The sequence below is a fragment of the Budorcas taxicolor genome, chromosome 4 (assembly GCF_023091745.1).
Source record: "Budorcas taxicolor isolate Tak-1 chromosome 4, Takin1.1, whole genome shotgun sequence".
NCBI classification, from domain to species: Eukaryota; Metazoa; Chordata; class Mammalia; order Artiodactyla; family Bovidae; genus Budorcas; species Budorcas taxicolor.
In genome coordinates this window covers 57,986,546-58,010,768 of record NC_068913.1, presented here as the reverse complement: position 1 = coordinate 58,010,768, position 24,223 = coordinate 57,986,546, and the positions used below count along the sequence as shown (strand labels likewise).

The following is a 24,223-nucleotide window of genomic DNA, read 5'->3' as shown; positions in this document are numbered from 1 at the left end:
TATCGTATGAATAACATCAACCTTAGTTTTACTTCCTTATGTTAATACAAGCTGTTTCCATTGGATTTGTCATTTAAGCATCAGTTTTTTCTTTCCTATATACAAATACTTACCTAATTGACATTTTCTAAATTGCTTCTTCCCAAACTGGCTGATTTTTATTATTTCCAAACTAACTCACAAATTTCATTTTCTACCTCCATGTCAGTCCCCTATGACTACGTTGCATGCCATCTGCTGTGTCTGCCGTTTCATTAATGTTTCCTCTGCTTCAGCTTATGAATAAAGATGCAACACTATGTGCTGACCCCTTTGCTACCATTCTTGACATTTTAAACAAATCGCACAAACATACAGCTTGTTATTATGGCTCTTTGCTTAATACATCAGCTGATGTTGTATTCTTACAACTATGGTTTTTATCCAAGCCTATTTTGTAATGAAAATTTTATCTGATTTCATCAGCCACTTTGAGAGTTCAAACAGATAACATCTGTGACATTCTCTTCATCCCTCTAGTCTGTAAATCCATGAATAAAATCTAGTATATCTACCTAGTATGGGACTTGTTTAGAAAAAAATAAAACCACAAAAATGATGGCTTGAATGTGCCATCAAAGATGTCATAGAAAACATCTTTGTGATGCTTTCTATGGATTGTCTCCAAAAATTATATTTTTCTATTTGTAAATGACTTCAAACATAGCTATCATTAATCCTAACCAATACCAATCATACCAAAGGAAGAAAAGAAAAAAGGAAGGAAGGGCAGGAGGAAAGGGAAAAAAAGAAAAAAAAAAGTTCTTATTTAGTGGCAGCCTACTCCAGTATTCTTGCCTAGAGAATTCCATGGACAGAGGAGCCTGGTGGGCTACAGTCCATGGGGTCACAAAGGGTCAGATACGACTTTGCCTGTGTGTACTGAACTGTAACTTCCTCCAATTTTAAAGGAAAACTGGAGAAGGAAATGGCAACCCACTCCAGTGTTCTTGCCTGGAGAATCCCAGGGACGGGGGAGCCTGGTGGGCTGCCGTCTGTGGGGTCGCACAGAGTCGGACACGACTGAAGCAACTTAGTAGTAGTAGTAGTAGTATTTGTCACAAGTGTCTTCCACTCAGTTTCTTCCTCACTAATACTTCATCAGCAGTGATCAACATGTATGCTACAGAAGAAAGAAATCCTTAAAGCTCTGTATTGTTTCATCTCATCATACCAAGTTAGCAGCAATGGAAATAAGGGTGGAGGGGCATAGTGGTGATGTGGCTCTCTTTCACCTAGATTTGCTAACCATTCAAGTGGTCTGAGTAAGTAGACCTCATTGGAAGCAGAGTACTTGCATTCAACAGTTATTGTCCATATACTTTAGAAGACCATTATTGAGTTGTGAAAAACTTCCCTTTTCCAGACATCAGAGTCGAAGTACCAGGCTGTTTAGTTATTTTGTGGTTTATGATTCAGAGGGTGGGGGAATTGGATTAAAAAAAAAAAAAATTGGGTGGGGGGTGGGGATTTGGAGGCAGAGCACCTAACAAACAAATGAAATGTGTGAACCTAGGAAGGTCTTGGTGGGAGCTGGGGAAGAGATGAACAGTAAAAGACATACTTGAGGCAGTTGAAGAAATTTAAGTATTACCCAGGTGTTAGGCACTACTTTGGAATTATTAGTGGCACTGTGGTTGTATATAGGAGAATGCCCTTATTTTCAGTAGAAGAATGCTGAAGCATTTAGGAGTGAAGTGTTGTGAAGTCTGCAGGTTTCTTACTTTCAAATGGTTCAGCAAAGCAAGAGGTGTTTAGTGCTAAATATATATGTGTCTATGGTGTATGGGAGGGGAAGAGAGAGAGAAGCTGTGGCAAAATGTGAACAGTTATTGAGTATAGATATTCGTGATGGACAGAGGGGCCTGGCATGCTGCGGTTCATGGGGTCGCAAAGAGTCGGACACGACTGAGCGACTGAACTGAACTGAACCGATTTGGTATACAGATGTGCATTGTACTAGTCTTTCAACTTTCCTGATTGTGTAAGTTTTCACAATTAAACAAATAAGAAACAGTGACCGAGTTACCTGACTTGAATAGCTTCCAGGTTTACTGACTATTTGGTGTTCTTGACATAACTGTCAGCAGAGCCAATTTCACCAAATAGATAACTGTCTCCTTAATTTGCTGAATTGATTACAAGATGAGGAAAGCTATTATAGACATAATAGTTATGGAATTAAAATAATTTATCTTTCATCTTCACATGATTTATTTTATGTATAAGTAAAATTTGATTAAAAGTATATCAGTATATATTTGGTGTTGCTATATTAAGAAATAATAATTTCCTATTTGTTTTATACTGTACAGACAGACACTTCATAGAGTATGCTTTATTAGAGTGGACAAGAGGGAAAGCATGTTGCCATTATTTTATTTCTTAATATATTTAAAGAATAAAACAAAAACAATTACATTCTACTTCAGTATACTTAGATTCCTTAATTGTTGGATTTATCATTCTAGTTCATTTCCATATCTTGACTTGCATCTCCTGTTTTTCTCAAAAAGTCCTCTTAGTGACAAACATGTAACTATGCTTTTAAGATATGTACTTATTAAAGGGCTTCCCTGTGTTTTGCTGAGAGTTTTCACTTTCATCTTAGGTTCAAAGGATTTGTTAACAAAATAAGTCACTTTTTAATGTCATACTAACATTAAAAGAAAATAGGGAATAGAAACAACAGAGGATATATATCACCAAATTGGGTGTTGACCAACATCCAGGCTTAAGGGGATGCAGCACGGAAATCCCGTGCTACAGCACATCTGGAGTCCCAGTTGGGGAAGGTTCCCAAGCAGTGCGTCCGCTCTGTGGGTGAGACTTCAGAAAGTTTGGGGTTCCTGGTTGTAATCTCAGGATGCAAACTGATAATATCATCAATCTGTGAGCAAATTGCAGCTCTTAGTTCATTATAATGCTGTTTTCTCTATCCTGTAAAACTTGAGTGTTAAGCCTGGGGCTTGGTTGGCCAAACCCACTTCAGGGGCTCAACAGTCCCAAGATTTGTCCCATATCTTATCTATGGTGCTGCAAGGCTTACACTAACATCAGGGCAGTGTCCATGCAGTTTAGAAGCAAGGTCAGAGGCCTGCTGTGCTTTGTCTCTTAAGACTAAACAAGACTTATTTATTTAATTTCCCCAACATCCTGGTGATCATTGTGAAGATCAGTGATCAATGCAAAGAAATAGAGGAAAACAATAGAATGGGAAAGACTAGAAATCTCTTCAAGAAAATTAGAGATACCAAGGGAACATTTCATTCAAAGATAGGCAAAATAAAGGACAGAAATATTAAGGACCTAACAGAAGCAGAAGATATTAAGAAGAGGTGGCAAGAACACACAGAACTATACAAAAAAGAGCTTCAAGATCCAAATAACCATGACAGTGTGATCACTCATCTAGAGCCAGACATGCTGGAATGTGAAGTCAAGTGGGCCTTCGGAAGCCTCACTACGAACAAAGCTAGTGGAGGTGATGGAATTCCAGTTGAGCTATTTCAAATCCTAAAAAACGATGCTATGAAACTACTGCACTTAATATGCCAGCAAATTTGGAAAACTCAGCAGTGGCCACAGGACTGCAAAAGGTCAGTTTTCATTCCAGTTCCAAAGAAGGGCAATGCCAAAGAATGCTCAAACTACCGCACAATTGCACTCATCTCACACAGTAGCAAAGTAATCCTCAAAATTCTCCAAGCCAGGCTTCAACAGTACGTGAACCCTGAACTTCCAGATATTCAAGCTGGTTTTAGAAAAGGCAGAGGAACCAGAGATCAAATTGCCAATATCCGTTGGATTATCAAAAAAGCAAGAGAGTTCCAGAAAAACATCTACTTCTGCTTTATTGACTAAGCCAAAGCCTTTGACTGTGTGGATCACAATAAACTATGGAAAATTCTGAAAGAGATGGGAATACCAGACCACCTGACCTGCCTCCTGAGAAATCTGTCTGCAGGTCAGGAAGCAATAGTTAGAACTGGACATGGAACAACAGCTGGGTTCCAAATAGGAAAAGGAGTACGTCAAGGCTTCTTCTTTGTCACCGTGCTTATTTAACTTATATGCAGAATACATCATGAGAAACGCTGGGCTGGAGGAAGCACAAGCTGCAATCAAGATTGCTGAGAGAAATATCAATAACCTCAGATATGCAGATGAAACCACACTTATGGCAGAAAGTGAAGAAGAACTAAAGAGCCTATTGATGAAAGTGAAAGAGGAGAGTGAAAAAGTTAGCTTAAAGCTCAACATTCAGAAAACTAAGATCATGGCATCTGGTCCCATCGCTTCATGGCAAATAGATGAGGAAACAGTGGAAACAGTGTCAGACTTTATTTTTGAGGGGCTCCAAAATCACTGCAGATGGTGACTGCTGCCATGAAATTAAAAGACGCTTACTCCTTGGAAGAAAAGCTATGACCAACCTAGACAGCATATTAAAAAGCAGAAACATTACTTTGCCAACAAATGTCCATCTGATCAAAGATATGATTCTTCTGGTAGTCATGTATGGATGTGACAGCTGGACTATAAAGAAAGCTGAGTGCCAAAAAATTGATGCTTTTGAACTGTGGTGTTGGAGCAGATTTGAGAGTCCCTTGTACTGCAAGGAGATCAAACTGGTCCATCCTAAAGGAAATCAGTCCTGGATGTTCATTGGAAGGACTGATGTTGAATCTGAAACTCCAATACTTTGGCCACCTAATGCGAAGAACTGAGTTGTTGGAAAAGACCCTGATGCTGGGAAAGATTGAAGGCGGAAGAGGATGACAGGATGAGATGGTTGGATGGCGTCACCAACGCAATGGACAGTGAGTTTGAGCAAACTCCAGGAATTGGTGATGGACAAGAAAGCCTGACATGCTGCAGTCCGTAGGGTCGCAAAGAGTCAGACACAACTGAGCGACTGAACTGACCTGAACATCCTGGTGGCTCAGTGGTAGAGAATCCGCCTACCAGTGCAAGAGATACCGTTTCGATCCCTGATCCACGTGCCGCAGTGCAACAAAGCCTGTGTGCCACAACTGTTAGCCTGTGCTCTAGAGCCCCAGAGCGGCAACCACTGAGCCCACGTGCTGCAACTGCTGAAGCACACATGCCGTAGAGTCCATACTCCTCAACAAGAGAAGCCACCACAGTGAGAAGCCCATGCACTGCAACTGAAGAGTAGCGCCCACTCACCACAACTAAAGGAAAGCCCTCGCAGCAGCAAAGACCCAGCATGGCCAAAAATAAATAAATAAGTAAAAATTTGAAGATTAGTGTTGAGATATATACTTATTAAAATATATATGCTGTATCAAGTGAAAGCAATTAATTGAAAAAAAGTAAAACTCATCCTCTAATTTCCTTTCCCATAACAATATAAAATTCTCTTTGTAACTCTATTTCTAAAAATTATCAGTTGTGAATTCTTAAAAAAGTACTTTAGAATTTTTAAATTAATAACCAATAATAAATTCCATTTTTTAGGATAACTTACATATACAGTATGCTGTTATATTTGTTTACATAAATATCTTCAGTTCAGTTCAGTCGCTCAGTCATGTCCAACTCTTTGTGACCCGATGAATCACAGCACACCAGGCCTCCCTGTCCATCACCAACTCCCACAGTTTACCCAAACTCGTGTCCATTGAGTCGGTGATGCCATCCAACCATCTCATTCTCTGTCATCCCCTTCTCCTCCTTCCCTCAATATTTCCCAGCATCAGACTCTTTTCAAATGAATCAGCTCTTCACATCAGGTGACCAAAGTATTGGAGTTTCAGCTTCAACGTCAGCCCTTCCAATGAAAACCCAGGACCGATCTCCTTCAGGATGGACTGGGTGGATATCCTTGCAGTCCAGGGGACTCTCAAGAGTCTTCTCCAACACCACAGTTCAAAAGCATCAATTCTTCAGTGCTCAGCTTTCTTTATAGTCCAACTCTCACACCTATACATGACCACTAGAAAAACCATAGCCTTGACCATCTGGACCTTTGTTGGCAAAGTAATGTTTCTGCTTTTTAATATGCTGTCTAGGTTGGTCATAATTTTCCTTCCAAGGAGTAAGCGTCTTTTATTTCATGGCTTAAGTCATCATCTGCAGTGATTTTGGAGCCCCCAAAAATAAGTCAGCCACTGTTTCCAGTGTTTCCCCATCTATTTCCCATGAAGTGATGGGACCAGATGCCACGGTCTTAGTTTTCTGAATGTTGAGCTTTAAGCCAACTTTTTCACTCTCCTCTTTCACTTTCATCAACAGGCTTTTTAGTTCCTCTTCACTTTCTGCCATAAGGGTGGTATCATCTGCATATCTGAGGTGATTGATATTTCTCCCGGCAATCTTGATTCCAGCTTGTGCTGCTTCCAGCCCAGCGTTTCTCATGATGTACTCTGCATATAAGTTAAATAAGCATGGTGACAGTATACAGCCTTGACGTACGTACTCCTTTTCCTATTTGGAACCAGTCTGTTGTTCCATGTCCAGTTCTAATTGTGCTTCCTGACCTGCATAGAGATTTCTCAAGAGGCAGGTCAGGTGCTCTGGTATTCCCATCTCTCTCAGAATTTTCCACAGTTTATTGTGATCCACGCAGTCAAAGGCTTTGGCTTAGTCAGTAAAGCAGCAGCAGATGTTTTTCTGGAACTCTCTTGCTTTTTCCATGATCCAGCGGATGTTGGCAATTTGTTCTCTGGTTCCTCTGCCTTTTCTAAAACCAGCTTGAACATCTGGAAGTTCATGGTTCATGTATTGCTGAAGCCTGGCTTGGAGAATTTTGAACATTGCTTTACTAGTGTGTGAGATGAGTGCAATTGTGTGGTAGTCTGAGCATTCTTTGGCATGCTTTTCTTCGAGATTGGAATGAAAACACCTTTTCCAGTCTTGTGGCCACTGGTGAGTTTTCCAAATTTGCTGACATATTGAGTGCAGCACTTTCACAGCATCATCTTTTAGATTTGAAGTAGCTCAACTGGAATTCCATTACCTCCACTAGGTTTGTTCATAGTGATGCTTCCTAAGGCCCCCTTGACTTCACATTCCAGGATGTCTGGCTCTAGATGAGTGATCACACCATCATAATTATCTGGGTCGTGAAGATCTTTTTTGTACAGTTTTTCTGTGTACTCTTGCCACCTCTTTATAGCCTATATGAAATGCTAATACTAATTGGCATAAAAAGTGTCAGTCTTTTATGCGTAAGGGATAATCAAGTGTTTTATAAACTCCTTTCCTTTGAGAATTTTATTTTGATTTTCAAGAGAGCATTCAAATTTGTAGTGTGTTTGTTGTTGCACCAAGGGTATAAACTTAATTATATTGTTTTTTTAAGACTTTACTGTAATAATTTGTGCATAAAGGAGCTCATGTTCTATTAGTAGAGATGGTGGGAAGCTCAAGGATGCAAATAGAACAGAGCAGTTTTAGCTACTCGCCATTAAAAAGTAGCTTCTTGCTTTACTGCCCTGTCTGTTCCATGCTCCTTCTAATTCACCAAAATGCAAATTAGGCTCTCCTAAGAAGAATTTACACACAGCTTCAGATGTCTACCCTTAGGTTGTACTAATTAGGGTCAACTGATAAAACTTAAATTTGGCCAAAGTAAACTGTAGATGGCTTAGTATCACTGTGGTTTAAACTCAGAAATGTGTTAAGTTTGTGCTGAGTCAAAACCAGGGAAATATTCAGTAAAATATTTCTTTAGCCAACTTTGGGTTATATTATCACCAGCCTGAGAAATATGAGCCAGAAAGATGATTTTAATAAGTGTTAACTGGTCTCATAGTCCAAAAACAGGAGCAGGCCAAGAAGGTATTGCTCAGCCTTACTGCACAGTATTTAAAGTGATCTTTTTCAAGAGCATTATCTGTTGGTTTTTTGTTGTTGCTGCTAAAATAGTTGTAAATATAGGGCTCTGAGATGTGTTTGACGTGAATCTGAGTGAACTCCAGGAGTTGGTGATGGACAGGGAGGCCTGGCGTGCTGCGATTCATGGGGTTGCAGAGTCAGACATGACTGAGCGACTAAACTGAACTGAACTGATACATGTTATCAAGGTTTGTTTTTCCTTTAATTTGACTTTTACTGTCACTTTCAGTTTTTATGTAAGATTCACTTAAAAAGCAATAATTAAAATTTTCTGATACATCAACTTTACTCCCTTTGTTTCCTTTACCCTTATCTATGCACCTGCCACCAACAGAAAGCCCTAAGCTTCATGAGGTAAAAAGTGTTCTTTTATATTTGGTATGTGCCTAAAGTGTTGAGTAAGATCTCTCCATTCTGTATGTCAGAGTTCCAACATACTGAGTCCAGTGCTGTGACTTCTAGAATCCCCATTAAGCTTCACAGCCCCTGGAAACTCCCCTATCAGGCCTCACAGAGTCTTGTCCTATACAATGGTTGTGGTGGTGGTGGTGGTTTAGTCACTCAGTTGTGTCCAACCCTTTCGATCCCGTGGACTGTGGCCCACCAGGCTTCCCTGTTCATGAATTTCCCAGGCAGGATACTGGAGTGGGTTACTGTTTCCTTCTCCAGGGGATCTTCCCAACCCCAGGATCAGACCCATGTCTCCTGCATTGCAGCGGACCCTTTACCACTGAGCCACCAGGGATTACCCCTATATGTATAGAGCTCCGTATTTGGACAAAGATACAAAGAATCCCAGTCCGGGTTTCTTGAGCTCTTCCTCTGAAGCTCTCTTCTCTCTAGTACCTGTCCCACAAATTTCTCTTGCTTTTAAAGTATGCTGAATGCCAGTCTTTTTTTTTTTTCTCCACCAACTGAGGTAGATATATACCCTTCATTTGGGTTTAACTTCCCTGTGTTGCAATTTGGAAAATACTATCCAGCAGAAAACTGGCAATGTATTATTTTTACTCATCCATCACAGTGCTATTATCCATTTTCTGAAAATAGATATAATATATGAAGCAACTTGTTTTATAGTAGTTTACAGGGGAAAGAGAAGTCCAGTATCCATTATTTTCATCATGACTGAAACCAGAAGTTGATTGAATTGATGTTTATCGTGGCAGCTTCTTAGTTTTTTTTCTTCAGTGGATTAATATTTCTAAATGTTTGGCCATACAGTTCCAGAAGTACCAATGAAATTTATTAAGCTTCTAGATACTGCTCCTTTTTAGGCTGTCCTATAAATATTTATAGAATCAGTAATAGACTTTCTGAAGTTCCTATTTTGAGCTTCATGTTAGAAGAGTAGCTGGAGAGTAGTATGCAGATGTAAAATAAGAACAGCATGAAACACTCCCTTTTAAGTTTAAAGAGTTTTCATCTCCATTCAGAAAATAAAGCAAGCAAAAGAGATGATGGTAAAGCAAGTTACCAATTATAGGGGAAGTGAGGTCAGATGCGCTCCTTAGTTACCAGGAGACCAGTAAGTGACCCTCACTGCCCCTTTGATAAGAACAGTCACTAGCTGGGGCCCATGGACTGCAGCACGCTAGGCTTCCCTGTCCTTCACCACCTCCCAGAGCTTGCTCAAACTCATGTGCATTGAGTTGGTGATACCATCCAACCATCTCACTCTGTGTCACCCACTTCTCCTGCCTTCAATCTTTCCCAACATCAGGGTCTTTTCCAATGAGTGGGCTCTTCCCATCAGGTGGCCAAAGTGTTGGCGCTTCAGCTTCAGCATCAGTCCTTCCAATGAATATTCAGTGTTGATTTCCTTTAGGATTGACTTGTTTGATCTCCTTTTAGTCCAAGAGACTCTCAAGAGTCTTCTCCAACACCACAGTTCAAAAGCATCAATTCTTTGGCACTCAGCCTTTTTTATGGTCAGTCTTGTACGTAAAATAGAGGTGAAACAGGGACTGGTTAGGCAGGAGATGTACAGAGAGGAGGAAAACAGCCATCTTGAGTAGCCTGACCTTACACATGTGCAATCTGAATTCTTTACACAAATTTCTGATCTTATCCTGTAAACAGTGCTGTGAGGTAATATTTTCATCTTAAAATTGAAAAAACTAAGTATTACAGAGGTTAAATAAAATATCAAGTACAAGTGAGTTGTAGTTGTTCAGTCGCTAAGTGGTGTCCGACTCCTTGCAACCCCATGGGGTGCAGCACACCAGGCTTCAAATCTAGTTCTATTTAATGTTTCAGAGTCTGAACTCTAACTATTGTACTGCAGTTCAGAACTGACTACATGGCAGAAATGGGAATCAGCTTGGATCTTAAAGAAGAGTTAATATTTATAAGAATGAAACAGCAAAGAGAAATAAAAATCACCTCAAGGAAAAGCAATGTATAGAACCACCTTGACTAGAATGGATGTTACTGGTGCATATTTTAAATTATATGAATTGGAGAGTAACAAGATAATTGTACATGAAAATAATTCTAAGAGGTTTTTCTACCTGCCAAAGAGAGGATGAATATGGTAGAAAAAAGGATTAAAATCAGGCAGACCCTCTAGGAGACTTACTCATAGTAATCTCATAATGACTGACTAAAGACTGGATTCAGGGTGATAGCATTGGGATTGGCGGAGAGAAGTAACATGAAAGACAGATGAAGTAAAAAACATTGATCAGAACTTGATTACAAACTAAACTGCGAATTTCAGAAAGGAGCACATTTTTAGTTTTAGAAGAGAGTGAGATTGGGAGATGACTGATAAAGATAGGAGAAAGGACAAAGTTGGGAAAGGATGGTAAGACCCTGTTGACTTTGTTCCCTGCCGGCATTTAACTGTATGGACTTGGAGTTTAGGTACAAGAACAGGAATGCAGACATTTGAAATATCATCAGTGTTCATTTATTTCCTTTGTGCCTCGCTCCAGTTTCCTCCTAACCAGACCATGACATTTTTCACTATCTAGCTATGCATTTATTACAGATAACATAACGTGTCTGTTTTTCCTTTACAGAAAGAAATTCTGGAGCAACAGCAACAAGAACGAAATGATAACAGCTTTCATGGCACTTGTATGTTTTGCAATGAGGAGTTCCTCGGAAACAGGTAGCTGTTGTGTATGTATTTAAATGTTACTGTTTTTCATCTGAAAACATCAAAATGCTGACAGTGGGTGTTTTAATCTTATATAAAGTTACGTGGATTGGCTCAGTCCCATTTCATATATCCACAGTAATTTTTTTTACTATACCAAACATCAAAGATGGAATGTAGTTGCTCTAAGCAAAGTAGGGGAATAAATTTTTTTAAAAGCCAGAAATAGATTTGTGTTTAATGTTGTAGGGCTTTTTAAAATCCGTTGACAGGCCAAGACCGTGTGCAACAGATGTGCCCTTCTGTATTAACTTGTAAACTCTAAACCTTCAGCAGCTTTTGGTGTTTTATTTTTAAACATTAAAAATGATAAAGATCTAAGGGGGAAAATACGTGGGGAATTGGCAATTCTGTCACCAACCCCAACTGGCCTGAAACCAACTGATATACTCTGACTCAGTTCTAAAACTAACCGCATAGAGTTAGCATCAGACTCCACTGGAGAAGGGATAGGCTACCCATTCCAGTAGCCATTCTTGGCTTCCATTCTTGGCTTCCATTCTTGGGCTTCCCTTGTGGCTCAGCTGGTAAAGAATCCACCTGCAATGCAGGAGACCTGGGTTCAATCCCTGGGTTGGGAAGATCCCATGGAGAAGGAAAAAGCTACCCACTCCAGTATTCTGGCCTGGAGAATTCCATGGACTATACAGTCCATGGGGTCACAAAGAGTTGGACACAACTGAGCTACTTTCACTTCACTTCACTTCACTGTGGGTTTAAGGGCATCATCCCCTACAAGACTGCCCCCTCTTTAGATACCACACAAGTTCAGAAATTCCCTTGGACAGCTGCACTTTTGACCAACTGGCTACAAATTCAGGGATTTCCAGCAATAATTTGCTTAGGTTCATTAATTCACTAGAATGACTCACAAAACTCAGAGAAGTGTTAGCCATAAAAGATACAGATCAGGAACAGTCAGATTAAGAGACACACAGAGCTGGATCCGGTTGGGCCCTAAACACAGAACTTCTGTGCCTTCTCAAAGAATCAGAATCTGTCACCTCCTGGCATGTCAGTGTATTCACGAACCAAGAATCTTCACTGAGTTTTGGTATCCAGAATTTTTACATGCTTCATTATGTGAGCATGCTGCTGCTGCTGCTGCTAAGTCGCTTCAGTCGTGTCCAACTCTGTGCTACCCCATAGACAGCAGCCCACCAGGCTCCTCTGTCTCTGGGATTCTCCAGGCAAGACTACTGGAGTGGGTTGCCATTTTCTTCTCCAATGCGTGAAAGTGAAAAGTGAAAGTGAAGTCGCTCAGTCGTGCCCGACTCTTAGCGACCCCATGGACTGCAGCCCCCCAGGCTCCTCCGTCCATGAGATTTTCCAGGCAAGAGTACTGGAGTAGAGTGCCATTGCCTTCTCCACATACTTAATTTAATTATGGAACTTAGTCTCCAGACCCTCTCTCCTCTCTGGAGGTCAGGGTGGCTCTGGGTCCCTAAACTTTGATCACTTAGTTATTTAGTCTTTCTGGCAATCAACCCCCATTCTGAAACATTCTAGAAGCCTACCACAAGTTACTTTATTGGCATAACAAAAATAATCTTAGAGAAATTCCAAGGGTTTTTGAAGTTCAGTGCCTGGAACCAAAGACAAAGACCAGACAAATTTCTTTTTATACAACAGTACTATTTACAGGTATACATTAATTAAATACAAGTCATGAAGTTGTAACCTCTAGGAAGTGGGAATAGTTTTAATGACAATGTAGAGTGGACAGTCATTCTGCTGCGCACTTGAAGGAAAGCAGTCTTTAGTTTAAAAAAAAACAACTAAGCACAGTAACTGACATTGTTGTCTGAAAAACATTGAAAAGGAGAGGGTAACTATTTGTTTGAATTTAGAAAAGGGTTTGGATGAAGCATCAATGTTGAAAACACCAGTTATGAAGATTTGATACTCATACAGATCAGTTAGCATAGAGGAAAACCTATGCCAAGGCCAGTCATTATGCTTTTAACACTGTCTATTTCAAAGAGATTTACGGGGATGGCAGTGAGGACCAGCTCCCAATCAAAAAGTTTACCAAGCACTGCTACTTCCTTTTAACATGTTATTTCTCATTTAACATTAAGACTATGATTAAACCAGTGAGGAGCCGTGTGACTATTATTAGGAATCTCTAGTATTAAAATTCTACAAATATTTTTGTTTTCTATAGCTTAAGTTTTTGTGATAAATGTACGTACTGATGTGATTTGAAATATATATTCTTATGATTTATATTAAACTCAGGGATACATGGGTATCAGGATATAATGAGTGAAAGTTTGATAGAGAAAGGCAGTCAGCCTGTTGCAGAGACAGAAGGTTGCTTTATCTTGCACCATACAACCGAGTGCATGTGCTTGCATGGGTACTCACTCTTCTCCGACTCTTTGCAACTCCATGGACTGCAGCCTGCCAGGCTCCTCTGTCCATGGAATATACCAGGCAAGAATACTAGAGTGGGTTGCGATTTCCTACTCCAGGGGATCTTCCCAACCCAGGGATCGAACCTGCGTCTCCTGCGTCTTCTCCATTGGTAGGCAGATTCTTTATCACTGCACCACTTGCCACAGCTTTAACCAGTGATAAAGATAAGCAATGTCTTATTTTTATAAAATGTCCCCTTTCCTTCTGCAGCTCTTGTTTATGAAAAGGTCTGTTTATAATGAAAGATCAACAATATAACCTGATTCCAGCTATGCACGATATTAGCAATGTTTGGGGATTATATTTGTGTTCTTCCAGCCTGGGCATAAAAAGAATAGAAAAACATATGGTGTGGATAATTGTCAAGAATAGAAAAATGAGGACATTCTTGCTATCCTGTGTTTATGTTTATTGTAGTGTCATTACTGATGAGATGGGATTTACTTATACCATTTTGCTGTTTACTTTATTTATTAAGCTTTTAAAAATTTCTTTCCTCCATTACTGCCTTCCGTTTTGGTGAGCAGACATTTTCTAGGGCACCATTTCAATTCCCTTGTTTCTTTTACCTTATTTTTTGAGTTATTTTCTAGTGGTCTACTCACTATGCACTATAATTTACTGAGGATTACAATTGACATTTTAACTTAAAACAGTTGAACTCAGATTAATACCATTGTAATTTCAACAATACACAAAAAATTTGTTCCAAAATGGCTTGCTCCTCCCCCACTCCTTTGTGCTATTATTGTCCATAAATTATATCTTTATACATAATAAGCTCATTAACATCTTTGAAATTTTTGTTTCATGCAGTTATTTTTACATCAGATATGGGAAGAAAAGGTTTATAAACAGAAATTCATTTACACTGCCTTTTATATTTGACTATGTGACTACCTTTACTAGTACTTATTTTTTTAATGTATATTTGAATTACTGTCTAGCATTATTTTATTTTATCCCAAAGGATTTGTTTTAGTTTCTTATTGGGCAAGTCCTTTAACAATGAATTTGCTCGGGTTTTATTATCTGGGAATGTCTTGATTTCATCTTCATTTTTTCTCTTGGTATGGGTCTTTGTAATTTATTCTACATGAAGTTTGTCAGACTTCTTCAATGTTTCAGTTAATGTTTTCCATCAAATTTGAGGAGGTTTTAGCTGTTGTTTCTTCAAATATTATTTCTGCCCCTATCCTTTTTGCTTTTGGGGAATCCTATTATACATAGACTGGTAGATGTAGTAATCTCTGAGGTTCAATTTAATTTTTGGCATTGTTTCTTCTTCTGTTCTGCAGATTGAAAAATCTCAATTGACCTTCAAGTTCATTGATACTTTATTCTCCAGTTCAAATTTTCTTTTGGGCCCTTCTAGTGAATTTTTCATTTCAGTTACTATACATTTCATCTCCAGAATTTGTATGTTTTGTTGAATTTCTATCTTTTTATTAGTATTCCCATTTTGGTAAGGGTATCCGTATACCTTTTTTTAATTATTTATTCACAGTTTTCTTTAGTTCTTTGCACATATTTTTATAATCTAATTTATCTTATGATCTTTGTCTGTTATGTCCAACATTTGGGCTTACTCAGAAATAGTGACAGTTTCTATTGACTACTTTCTTTTCATATGGTAGGCCATAGTTTCTTTTCTTTGCATGTCTTGTAATTTGTTTGTTGAAAACTCAACATTTTAAATAATGTGATAACTACAGAAATTAAATTTGTCCCCTACCCAACCAGAGTTTCTGTTGTTGCTGTTTGGGTATTTAGTGAGTTTCCTGAACTGATTCTCTAAAGCATGTATTCTTTGTCAAGTATGGCTGCTGAACATATCTACTCAGCTCAGTGTTCAATAATGATATGGCAGCGAGCCTTAAGAAAACATATCTTCTTTCCTTTGCCAAGGAGTTCTGTGTTTGGCTTGGGACCTATCTTCAGTGCTCCATCAGTTTATAGCTCTGCCTTAACCGTCACTTCCTGCTTGTGTAGAGTCTCAGAGTCAGCCACAGGTGAGAGATTAGGGTCTTCTCAGGGATTTCTTTGGGATGCACACAGCCCTGCACATGTGTGTTTCTAGATCCTTAGAAGTGTGCTTGAACTTTGTTGAAAATCCCCTATGATCATCTCATTCCCCAGATTTTCCTTTTAAGTTTTGTGGCCAACCTTTCATTTATCCTAATTGATACTGCTTCGGGCAAACTGCATTGTTTAACTATGTAGGGAAACCTTTTTTCCTACAATGAAACAAGAGAGAAATATTTGAGAAAGGAAAAATGCATTGGCTTAGCTCCAGTCTCCTAACTTATGGACCCTAGATATCAAGCCTTTAGGTCCTAGGGAAACTGAGAGCAGTAATCTCCCATAAGTACATTCAGGTCAACTCTCAAAAGTGAGAGATCCTAACTAGGGTGAAGTAATCCTTAATCCTCCAAATGCGTTCATAGGCCTTGAACCAGCTATTAATGATTGCTGAATCCTTTTAGGTACAATATAGGGTCTGGATCTAGAGGCACTGAACTCTGCCCCAGTACAGCCTTAAGGTTAGGGGAAGCTCTCCAACCGTCTGCCTCATATAGCCTGCCACTTACCCATCCCAATCCCTGCAAGAGGACCCCACCTCTGCTTCTGTCTGGACCTTCCACAGCCTGGGCCTCATGCCTAGAACCCCTGGAAAAGTCCAGCACTGTCTGAGCTGTCCCTGGGGAATCCCCTTACAGGCCGAAAAGGTACTGTGGAGTAGTCCAGCACAAACTAGTTTTATTCAAATTTGTCTATAATACTTAAGAGGTTGGACAAATGAACATATGAACTATGAGTTTCATAAATGTGTCTATTATATAGTAAAGAAAAAAGTCAAACATTGTCATGAAGGTGGTTGCTAAAGCAGTTTGGGGCCAGCTACGTGTCTAAACAAGTTAGAAAAAATAAACTGTGTAATGTCACTGTACATAGTCTGTCATTGGTATATGTACTAATAAGTCCCCCAAAACTGTCACCTTTGTTTTATGAACTAAATTTGTGGCAAACACAAAGTATATATTTTACACATAAGATTTTTTCTGTGTAAAATTTATATTATATTACATAAATTAAAATTTTCCTTCTATATATGAACTGATCCAAAAGATGGTCATTGTGTATGCAAGTTATCATGACCCTTACATGAAATTAGATATGTGAACTGTGGATTCCAGTTTTGATCCAATGATAAGCTAACTAAATGTCTGTGATCCTGGGTTATATTTGTTTATATATTTCTCTTGAGCAGTCATCTCTTCCTTATTAATTGGAAGAGTAGGCAAAGCACATTTATTTAATAGTTTAAAGGACAGATACTCAATTCACCAGTAGAGTGTAATCCTGCTCAGTGGCAGATTGTGGAACAAATTTGGACTCCCTTTAAAGAACTGATATGTTTACATGCATACTATAACACAGACTTCCCTGGTGGCTCAGTGGTGAAAAATATACCTGCCAATGCAGGAGACGCAGCTTCCATCCCTGAGTTGGGAAGATTCCCTGGAGAAGGAAATGGCAACCCACTCTGGTATTCTTGTCTGGAAAATCCCATTGACAGAGGATCCTGGTGGGCTACAGTCCATGGGAATAGCAAAGAGTCAGACGTGACTTAGTGACTAAACTTCATAACGTATTAACTCTTTCATAGCCCAAATGTGTGTTGCCATGTTTACCCTTTGCTTGTCTTCTAATTAGTATTGTTATCATTATAAATGCTACTCCTGACCCGATTTGTTCCTAGATGAGTTTTAAATAATGTAGATTGCTCAAATTTCTTCCTAGATCTGTTCTTTTGAACCACATGGCCAGAGAACATGCTTTCAACATTGGATTGCCAGACAACATTGTAAACTGCAATGAATTTCTGTGTACATTACAGAAAAAGCTTGACAAGTAAGTACATTTTTATGAAACACAACCTAAAGCTATCTTAATCTTGGACTCCACTGTGAATTTTTAAAAATTAATAGTCAAAAGTAATTAAAGAAATAGGATTTTCTCATTTCTCATGTTGGAGGAGTTCACATTTTGTATGACAGTCCTTATTTTGTGTAGATCATATTGCCTTTTAGTTGCCTTTAAATATAAAGGTCATATATAGCAAACAGTGTATATACCACTGTAAGGTATGTTATATAGGGTATGAAAAATATACTTACCAGCATAAGAAAGAGAATGTTATTATGCCCCTTCCTCATTAGTATCTCCCTGCTGCTACTGCTGCTGCTAAGTCGCTTCAGTCGTGTCCGACTCTGTGCGACCCCAGAGATGGCAGCCCACCAGGCTCCCCCGTCCCTGGGATTCTCCAGGCAAGAACACTGGAGTGGGTTGCCATTTCCTTCTCCAATGTGTGAAAGTGAAAAGTGAAAGTGAAGTCGCTCAGTCGTGTCTGACTCCTAGCAACCCCATGGACTTCAGCCTTCCAGGCTCCTCCGTCCATGGGATTTTCCAGGCAATAGTACTGGAGAGTATCTCCCTGAGTAACTACTATTCTTCACTTTGGATTCATAATTTCTATGCTTCTGTCTATAATTATTCTACACATTTAGTAAAGTCAAATTCCTAGATATTATTCAACTTTAGGTGAAACATAGTATCCTGCTTGTATTTTTTTAATGTTAGTGTTAATTTACATTTATATATCATAACACTCCACTTTTTTTGAGGTTATATTCTGGCTGTTTAACTTGTAGAAATAAGGAATAAAATTCTCTACATCACCAAAATTTTTTCAAAAATCTGTTCACTCTTCTTTCTAAGAAAGGGCTCAAGATTTTACTTTCAAACCCTAGTTTTATTCACTCAAATATAGTACTAATGAATGTAGTGTCTCAGCCCACAACATTTGAAGCAATAACATTGAGCAAGAAATACCCATTATAAAATTCTAAATTCAAATTCTGGTATCAACAGTACATTGAAACAAGTCTCTTCACTCTTTTAATGAATGATCCTTCATTTATAAAATAATACCAGGTGTGTTCTCTAGCAAGACTAGCAGTAATGAATATCCTTAATCAACTTATTTCCCATAAATTGTTTACTGTAAAAGAATATAGTTATTTCTGTGGCATAAAAAATAATTGAGATCTTGTTTGGTAGAGACGGAAAAGAATGAAAAAATAGCAACAAAAACTTATTTCAGTCATTTTGTTGTCAAACCCAAGTTCATATGCCCAACACACAGTGAGACCAAGCAAACCAAAACGTCAGTTTAACACAGAAAGGTTTATTGCAAGGGCCACACGAAGAAAACAGGTGGCTCATGCTCAGAAGACCACAACTCCCTAATGGGTTTCAGGGAAGCAATTTTTTAACTTAATTTATTTAGTTTTTAATTGAAGGATAATTGCTTTACAGAATTTTGTTGGTTTCTGCAAAACATCAGTCATAGGTATATGTATGTCCCCTCCTTCTTGAACCCCCCTCCCATCTCCTTCCCCAGCCCACCCCTCTAGATAGTCACAGAGCCCCTGTTTGAGTTCCCTGAGTCATACTGCAAATTCCCCCTGGCTCTCTATTTCACGTATGATAATATAAGTTTCCATGTGACTCTCTCCATACATTCCACCCTCTCCTTCCTCCTTCCTCCCACCATCCCATGTCCATAAATCTGTGTTTGATCAGCTTATGTACAATTCTCTGATTGATTGATATTGAGGTAACAGGGCAGTGTCACAAGGGTTAACATTATCAATCCTCAGGTTCCAGTAGATCTGGAGCCCACGTGCCCATGGTCATCAGGTATTTCAAGAAGGACCTAAAGATTCCATGACTGCCGTATGGCTGATTTACTATTCGATTTACTATTCAAATTCATACAAGTTCTCCTGACCCAACTGCTATTTTTGTCACTACATGTTCCTATCTTGTCAGTCATTAGTTCTTGAGATGGACTTTTGTGACTCAGGGGAGGCCTGGAAGACTGCAACTTTTCTACAGGCAAGAGGCAGGCAGAGGGCTTGGTGGAAGGGTTGTGCCCTGGGAATGCCCCATAGTGTCCTGCTTGGTTATAATTTTAGTGTTTTCATGAATTCTTTGTAACTAGAAAGTAGAACTCTTATGACTCTTGGCTAAAAGTTCCAGGCAGTATCAGCTGTCCAGCTTAGTATGAGAAAAGACATTTTTCTAGTAATCTGTTCGAAATTGGTCATTACTGCTTCATTAGGTAATGATTCCCACTTAGGGGAAATACTCTAGCAGAAGGTACATGTGAATGATAAGATAGTAAAAGTAGCACTTACTGTGTGCCATGAATGTGCTAGGCATTTTATTCATATATATATATAAATAAAGCGTGGTTTAAATGTGTTCATATATTGTTCATATTTTGTGTAAATTATTCTCATGATTATGAATTTATATGTATACATTGTCATAAGTATTCTCTAAAATGTAGGTGTTATCTTCAGGTTAGAGATCAGAAAATGAGTGGTAACAGAGATAACAAGTAACTTGACCAAGTCCCACAGCTGGAGCTAGGAGTTAGACCCTGCAGATCAGGTCACAGTTCAGTTCAGTTGCTCAGTCGTGTCCGACTCTTTGCCACCCCATGAATCGCAGCACGCCAGGCCTCCCTGTCCATCACCAACTCTTGGAGTTCACTCAGACTCACATCCATCGAGTCAGTGATGCCATCCAGCCATCTCATCCTCTGTCGTCCCCTTCTCCTCCTGCCCCCAATCCCTCCCAGCATCCGAGTCTTTTCCAGTGAGTCAACTCTTCGCATGAGGTGGCCAAAGTACTGGAGCTTCAGCGTCAGCATCATTCCCTCCAAAGAAATCCCAGGGCTGATCTCCTTCAGAATGGACTGGTTGGATCTCATTGCAGTCCAAGGGACTCTCAAGAGTCTTCTCCAACACCACAGTTCAAAAGCATCAATTCTTTGGTGCTCAGCTTTCTTCACAGTCCAATTCTCACATCCATACATGACCACTGGAAAAACCATAGCCTCCATGAATCAAGGCAAATTGGAAGTGGTCAAACAGAAGATGGCAAGAGTGAACGTCAACATTCTAGGAATCAGTGAACTAAAATGGACTGGAATGGGTGAATTTAACTCAGATGACCATTATATCTACTACTGTGGGCAGGAATCCCTTAGAAGAAATGGAGTAGCCATCATGGTCAATAAAAGTCCGAAATGCAGTACTTGGATGCAATCTCAAAAATGACAGAATGATCTCTGTTCATTTCCAAGGCAAACCATTCAATATCATGGTAATCCAAGTCTATGCCCCAACCAGTAACACTGAAGAAGCTGAAGTTGAATGGTTCTATGAAGACCTACAAGACCTTTTAGAACTAACACCCAAAAAAGATGTCCTTTTCATTACAGGGGACTGGAATGCAAAAGTAGGAAGTCAGGAAAAACCTGGAGTAACAGGCAAATTTGGCCTTGGAATATGGAATGAAGCAGGGCAAAGACTAATAGAGTTTTGCCAAGAAAATCAGGTCACAGGATATGCCAAATCACAGACTAATCATTACACTCAGTGGAAGCAACCAGTGCTAGTTATCATTATAATTATTTGAAGAACATACCTTCATTTTCATTTTTAGAATAGATATTTCAATTCAATTAGTAAAGCACCAAAATCATTTTTGGGTAATTGATATCTTTATCATAGTTTTAACTAAATAGCCAAGTTGGCCAGTATAGCCAACTACAAAATACACCACAACACACATCCTCTAAAGCCAAATGAATAAAGTGAGAGGGATTCCAAAAAAGAATATTACATCCCATTTGAAAACTCTGTGAGACCTAAAAAATGAGTAAATTTTAAGACCCAGTAATAATAATAAAGGTCTACTGCAACAGCTATTCAAGGGTCTTATTTAATCTCGGGGTTTGTGTCTTTCTTGTAGCTTGCAGTGCTTGTATTGTGAGAAGACCTTCAGGGACAAAAATACACTTAAAGATCATATGAGGAAAAAACAGCATCGTCGGATCAATCCTAAGAACAGAGAGTATGACCGATTTTATGTCATCAACTATTTGGTAAGGCTTTCTTTTCTCCTCATAATTTAAAATTTGATTGCCTGTCTACAAACATCAAAATGTGGTTGAGGGATACTTTCAAGCAATGGTTAGTTTACAAAAGGTAACATGATTTGATTTGTCTCTGATTTGCCAGGTGCTCATATAGTAAAAAGGTTGTATCTCTAGAACTCATAGGGATCTTGCTCAAATAAATAAATGTAAAATATCTGGATAGCCACACATTGCCCCCCATTTATTGTCTGTTACCTTGAGTACAGGGACTCCTATATTCTATATACTATTGTGTTCTGTATACTATATGTATGGATGTATGTTAGTTGCTTAGTCTTGTCCGACTCTTTGTAACCCCATAGACTGCAGCCCACCAGGCCCCTCCGTCCATGGAATTCTCCAGGCAAGAATACTGGAGTGGGTTGCCATTTCCTTCTCCAAAAGGAACTATAGAGAGAAAGAAAGTGAAGTCGCTCAGTTGTGTCTGACTCTTTGCAACCCCATGGACCGTAGCCTACCAGGCTCCCCCATCCATGGAATTTACCAGGCAAGAGTACTGGAGTGGGTTGGCATTTCCTTCTCGAGTATACTATATACTTCTGTATATATTAATACAGGGATTTCTATATTCTTTTCTGAAAACATTCTTGACTTCTGGGTGTGCTGGGTGCTGTGCTAGATAAGCATTTATAGTCTCTTCAGTCATGCCCTTTTCCCCCATTAAAATATCTTCACCTTTCTTTCCCCCCCACACACACATGCAAATATATATATAGCTAGTAGGATCGGAGAAGGCAATGGCACCCCACTCCAGTACTCTTGCCTGGAAAATCCCATGGATGGAGGAGCCTGGTGGGCTGCAGTCCACGGGGTCGCGAAGAGTCGGACACGACTGAGCGACTTCACTTTCACTTTTCACTTTCATGCATTGGAGAAGGCAATGGCAACCCACTCCAGTGTCCTTGCCTGGAGAATCCCAGGGACGGGGGAGCCTGGTGGGCTGCCGTCTGTGGGGTCGCACAGAGTCGGACACGACTGAAGCGACTCAGCAGCAGCAGCAGTAAGATGGGTTGATGGGGTTACAGTGTCAAGGATTTTAAATACTTTGTTAACTCTCCTTGCCCAGAAACCTCGGTACCATTTACTGGCCTCTGTAGATTACAGTCCTTTTTGTGTAAGAAGAGGTATTCAGTTGGAGGCAAATGTCCTTCTCTTAAGGTGCATTTGGAAATTTAAAAAGAGATTTTTGGTTGACACACTGACTGGAGAGTGCTACTAGGCCTACCCCCAGTCTGCTGATTTTTATTTTATGTATACATAGCAAAGGAAAGAAACTCTTGTGGGAAGGGGGAACATTTCCAGGGGCCTGAGAGTGGACTCTTGTCTAACACTTGGAAATGAATTGTCCAAGGAGATTCTCGTGCTCACAAAGCAAGAGACTTTATTGAGAAGGGGCACCGGGGGAGAGCAGCAAAGGGAACCCAGGAGAACCGCTCTGCCACATGGCTCACAGTTTCAGGTTTTATGGTAAGTGGTTTAGTTTCCTGGTTATGGCCAATCATTTTGACTCATGGTTATTCTTGGGGGCACGCACATCTCTCAGCTAAGGTGGATTTCAGCAGGAAGGATTCTGGGGAGTTAGTAGGACATGTGGACTGGCATCCCCTCTCTCCTTTTGACTTTTCCTGAATTCTTCCAGTTGGTGGTAACTTGTTAGTTCCGCATTACTTCCCAGGACCTCCTGTTGTATGATAACTCATGCAAAGTGGTTGTTATCGTGCCTGTCTAGGATTGGCAGTTTCAGTCAGTGGTTCTCTAACAAAACTACTCGTGACAAGAGAAGGAGTTAAGTAATTCTGCATCAAAATTGAAAGAAAGATGAGGAGTTCCAGTTCTGACAGCTTTCTAAAGCAAATAAAAAGTGGTTTTTGCTCTTAATTTGAAAGAATTTTAATCCAAGTCCATTGGCCACAAAAGGCATAATTGATAATAATGAGCCATTTTATCTATTGGACAGAAAGCATATTCTGAATTATGTTGGAAGTCTCTGCTTTAGGATAAAATTTTTGCCTGTTCTAACTAATCCTTAGCATATTAAAATAAAATTCCCCTTGAGAAATAAGTTTAGCATGTGTTTAAAGATTGTCTCTGAAAGGTTGCCGTGGTTTGCTACAAATGTTTTACAACTAGCTAAAGGTAAAGGCACCCTTTGAGTCTTTCAATCTTCTCGTGAAATCACTCAGTCATTAATTCCTAGAGCAAATGCTGCTTCAGGGCCCAGCCCAGTCCAATAGGGAATGGACTTCAGTGTTAGCTCTAAAATATCCAGCTACTGCAGGAAGCCGTGGAAGCAATTTAATGTACTTCCGCTCTTTTAAGCGAATAGTCAAGAGCTTAGGATTAGCAGAACATTGTCTATTGCTGGAGGTATTTATCTTTTAGAGGAGACTTCAGAGAAACTGCTCACTCAGATTCTGCTGGCACTTTTAGAAAAGTTCGATACGGGCATCAAATAGTGAGACTGTGAAAACTGGAATTATCCGTGAGGACCAGCTGGCTCTAGTTGAGCGTGCTAGATTGTGCTGCCCACGGAGAGCCCAGATTTCATGTGGGATGAATCGTGGCTTGAAAGAAGTACTTCAAGAGAATGTAAAGGCTTTAATAACATATAAAATGAAAATTAAATCACTTCAGGGTAATATTGATAGATT

General features: G+C 39.5%; 1 protein-coding gene across 1 annotated transcript in view; it reads left to right on the top strand.

Moving 5' to 3' along the window:
- ZNF277 (zinc finger protein 277) overlaps positions 1-24,223 on the top strand; it is a 141,673-nt gene that overhangs the window by 104,422 nt on the left and 13,028 nt on the right. Inside the window, exons 5-7 of the mRNA XM_052638994.1 lie at positions 10,932-11,023; positions 17,297-17,407; positions 21,386-21,518. Of these exons, the coding sequence (XP_052494954.1) occupies positions 10,932-11,023; positions 17,297-17,407; positions 21,386-21,518 (336 nt within the window). The remainder of the gene's footprint in view (positions 1-10,931; positions 11,024-17,296; positions 17,408-21,385; positions 21,519-24,223) is intronic.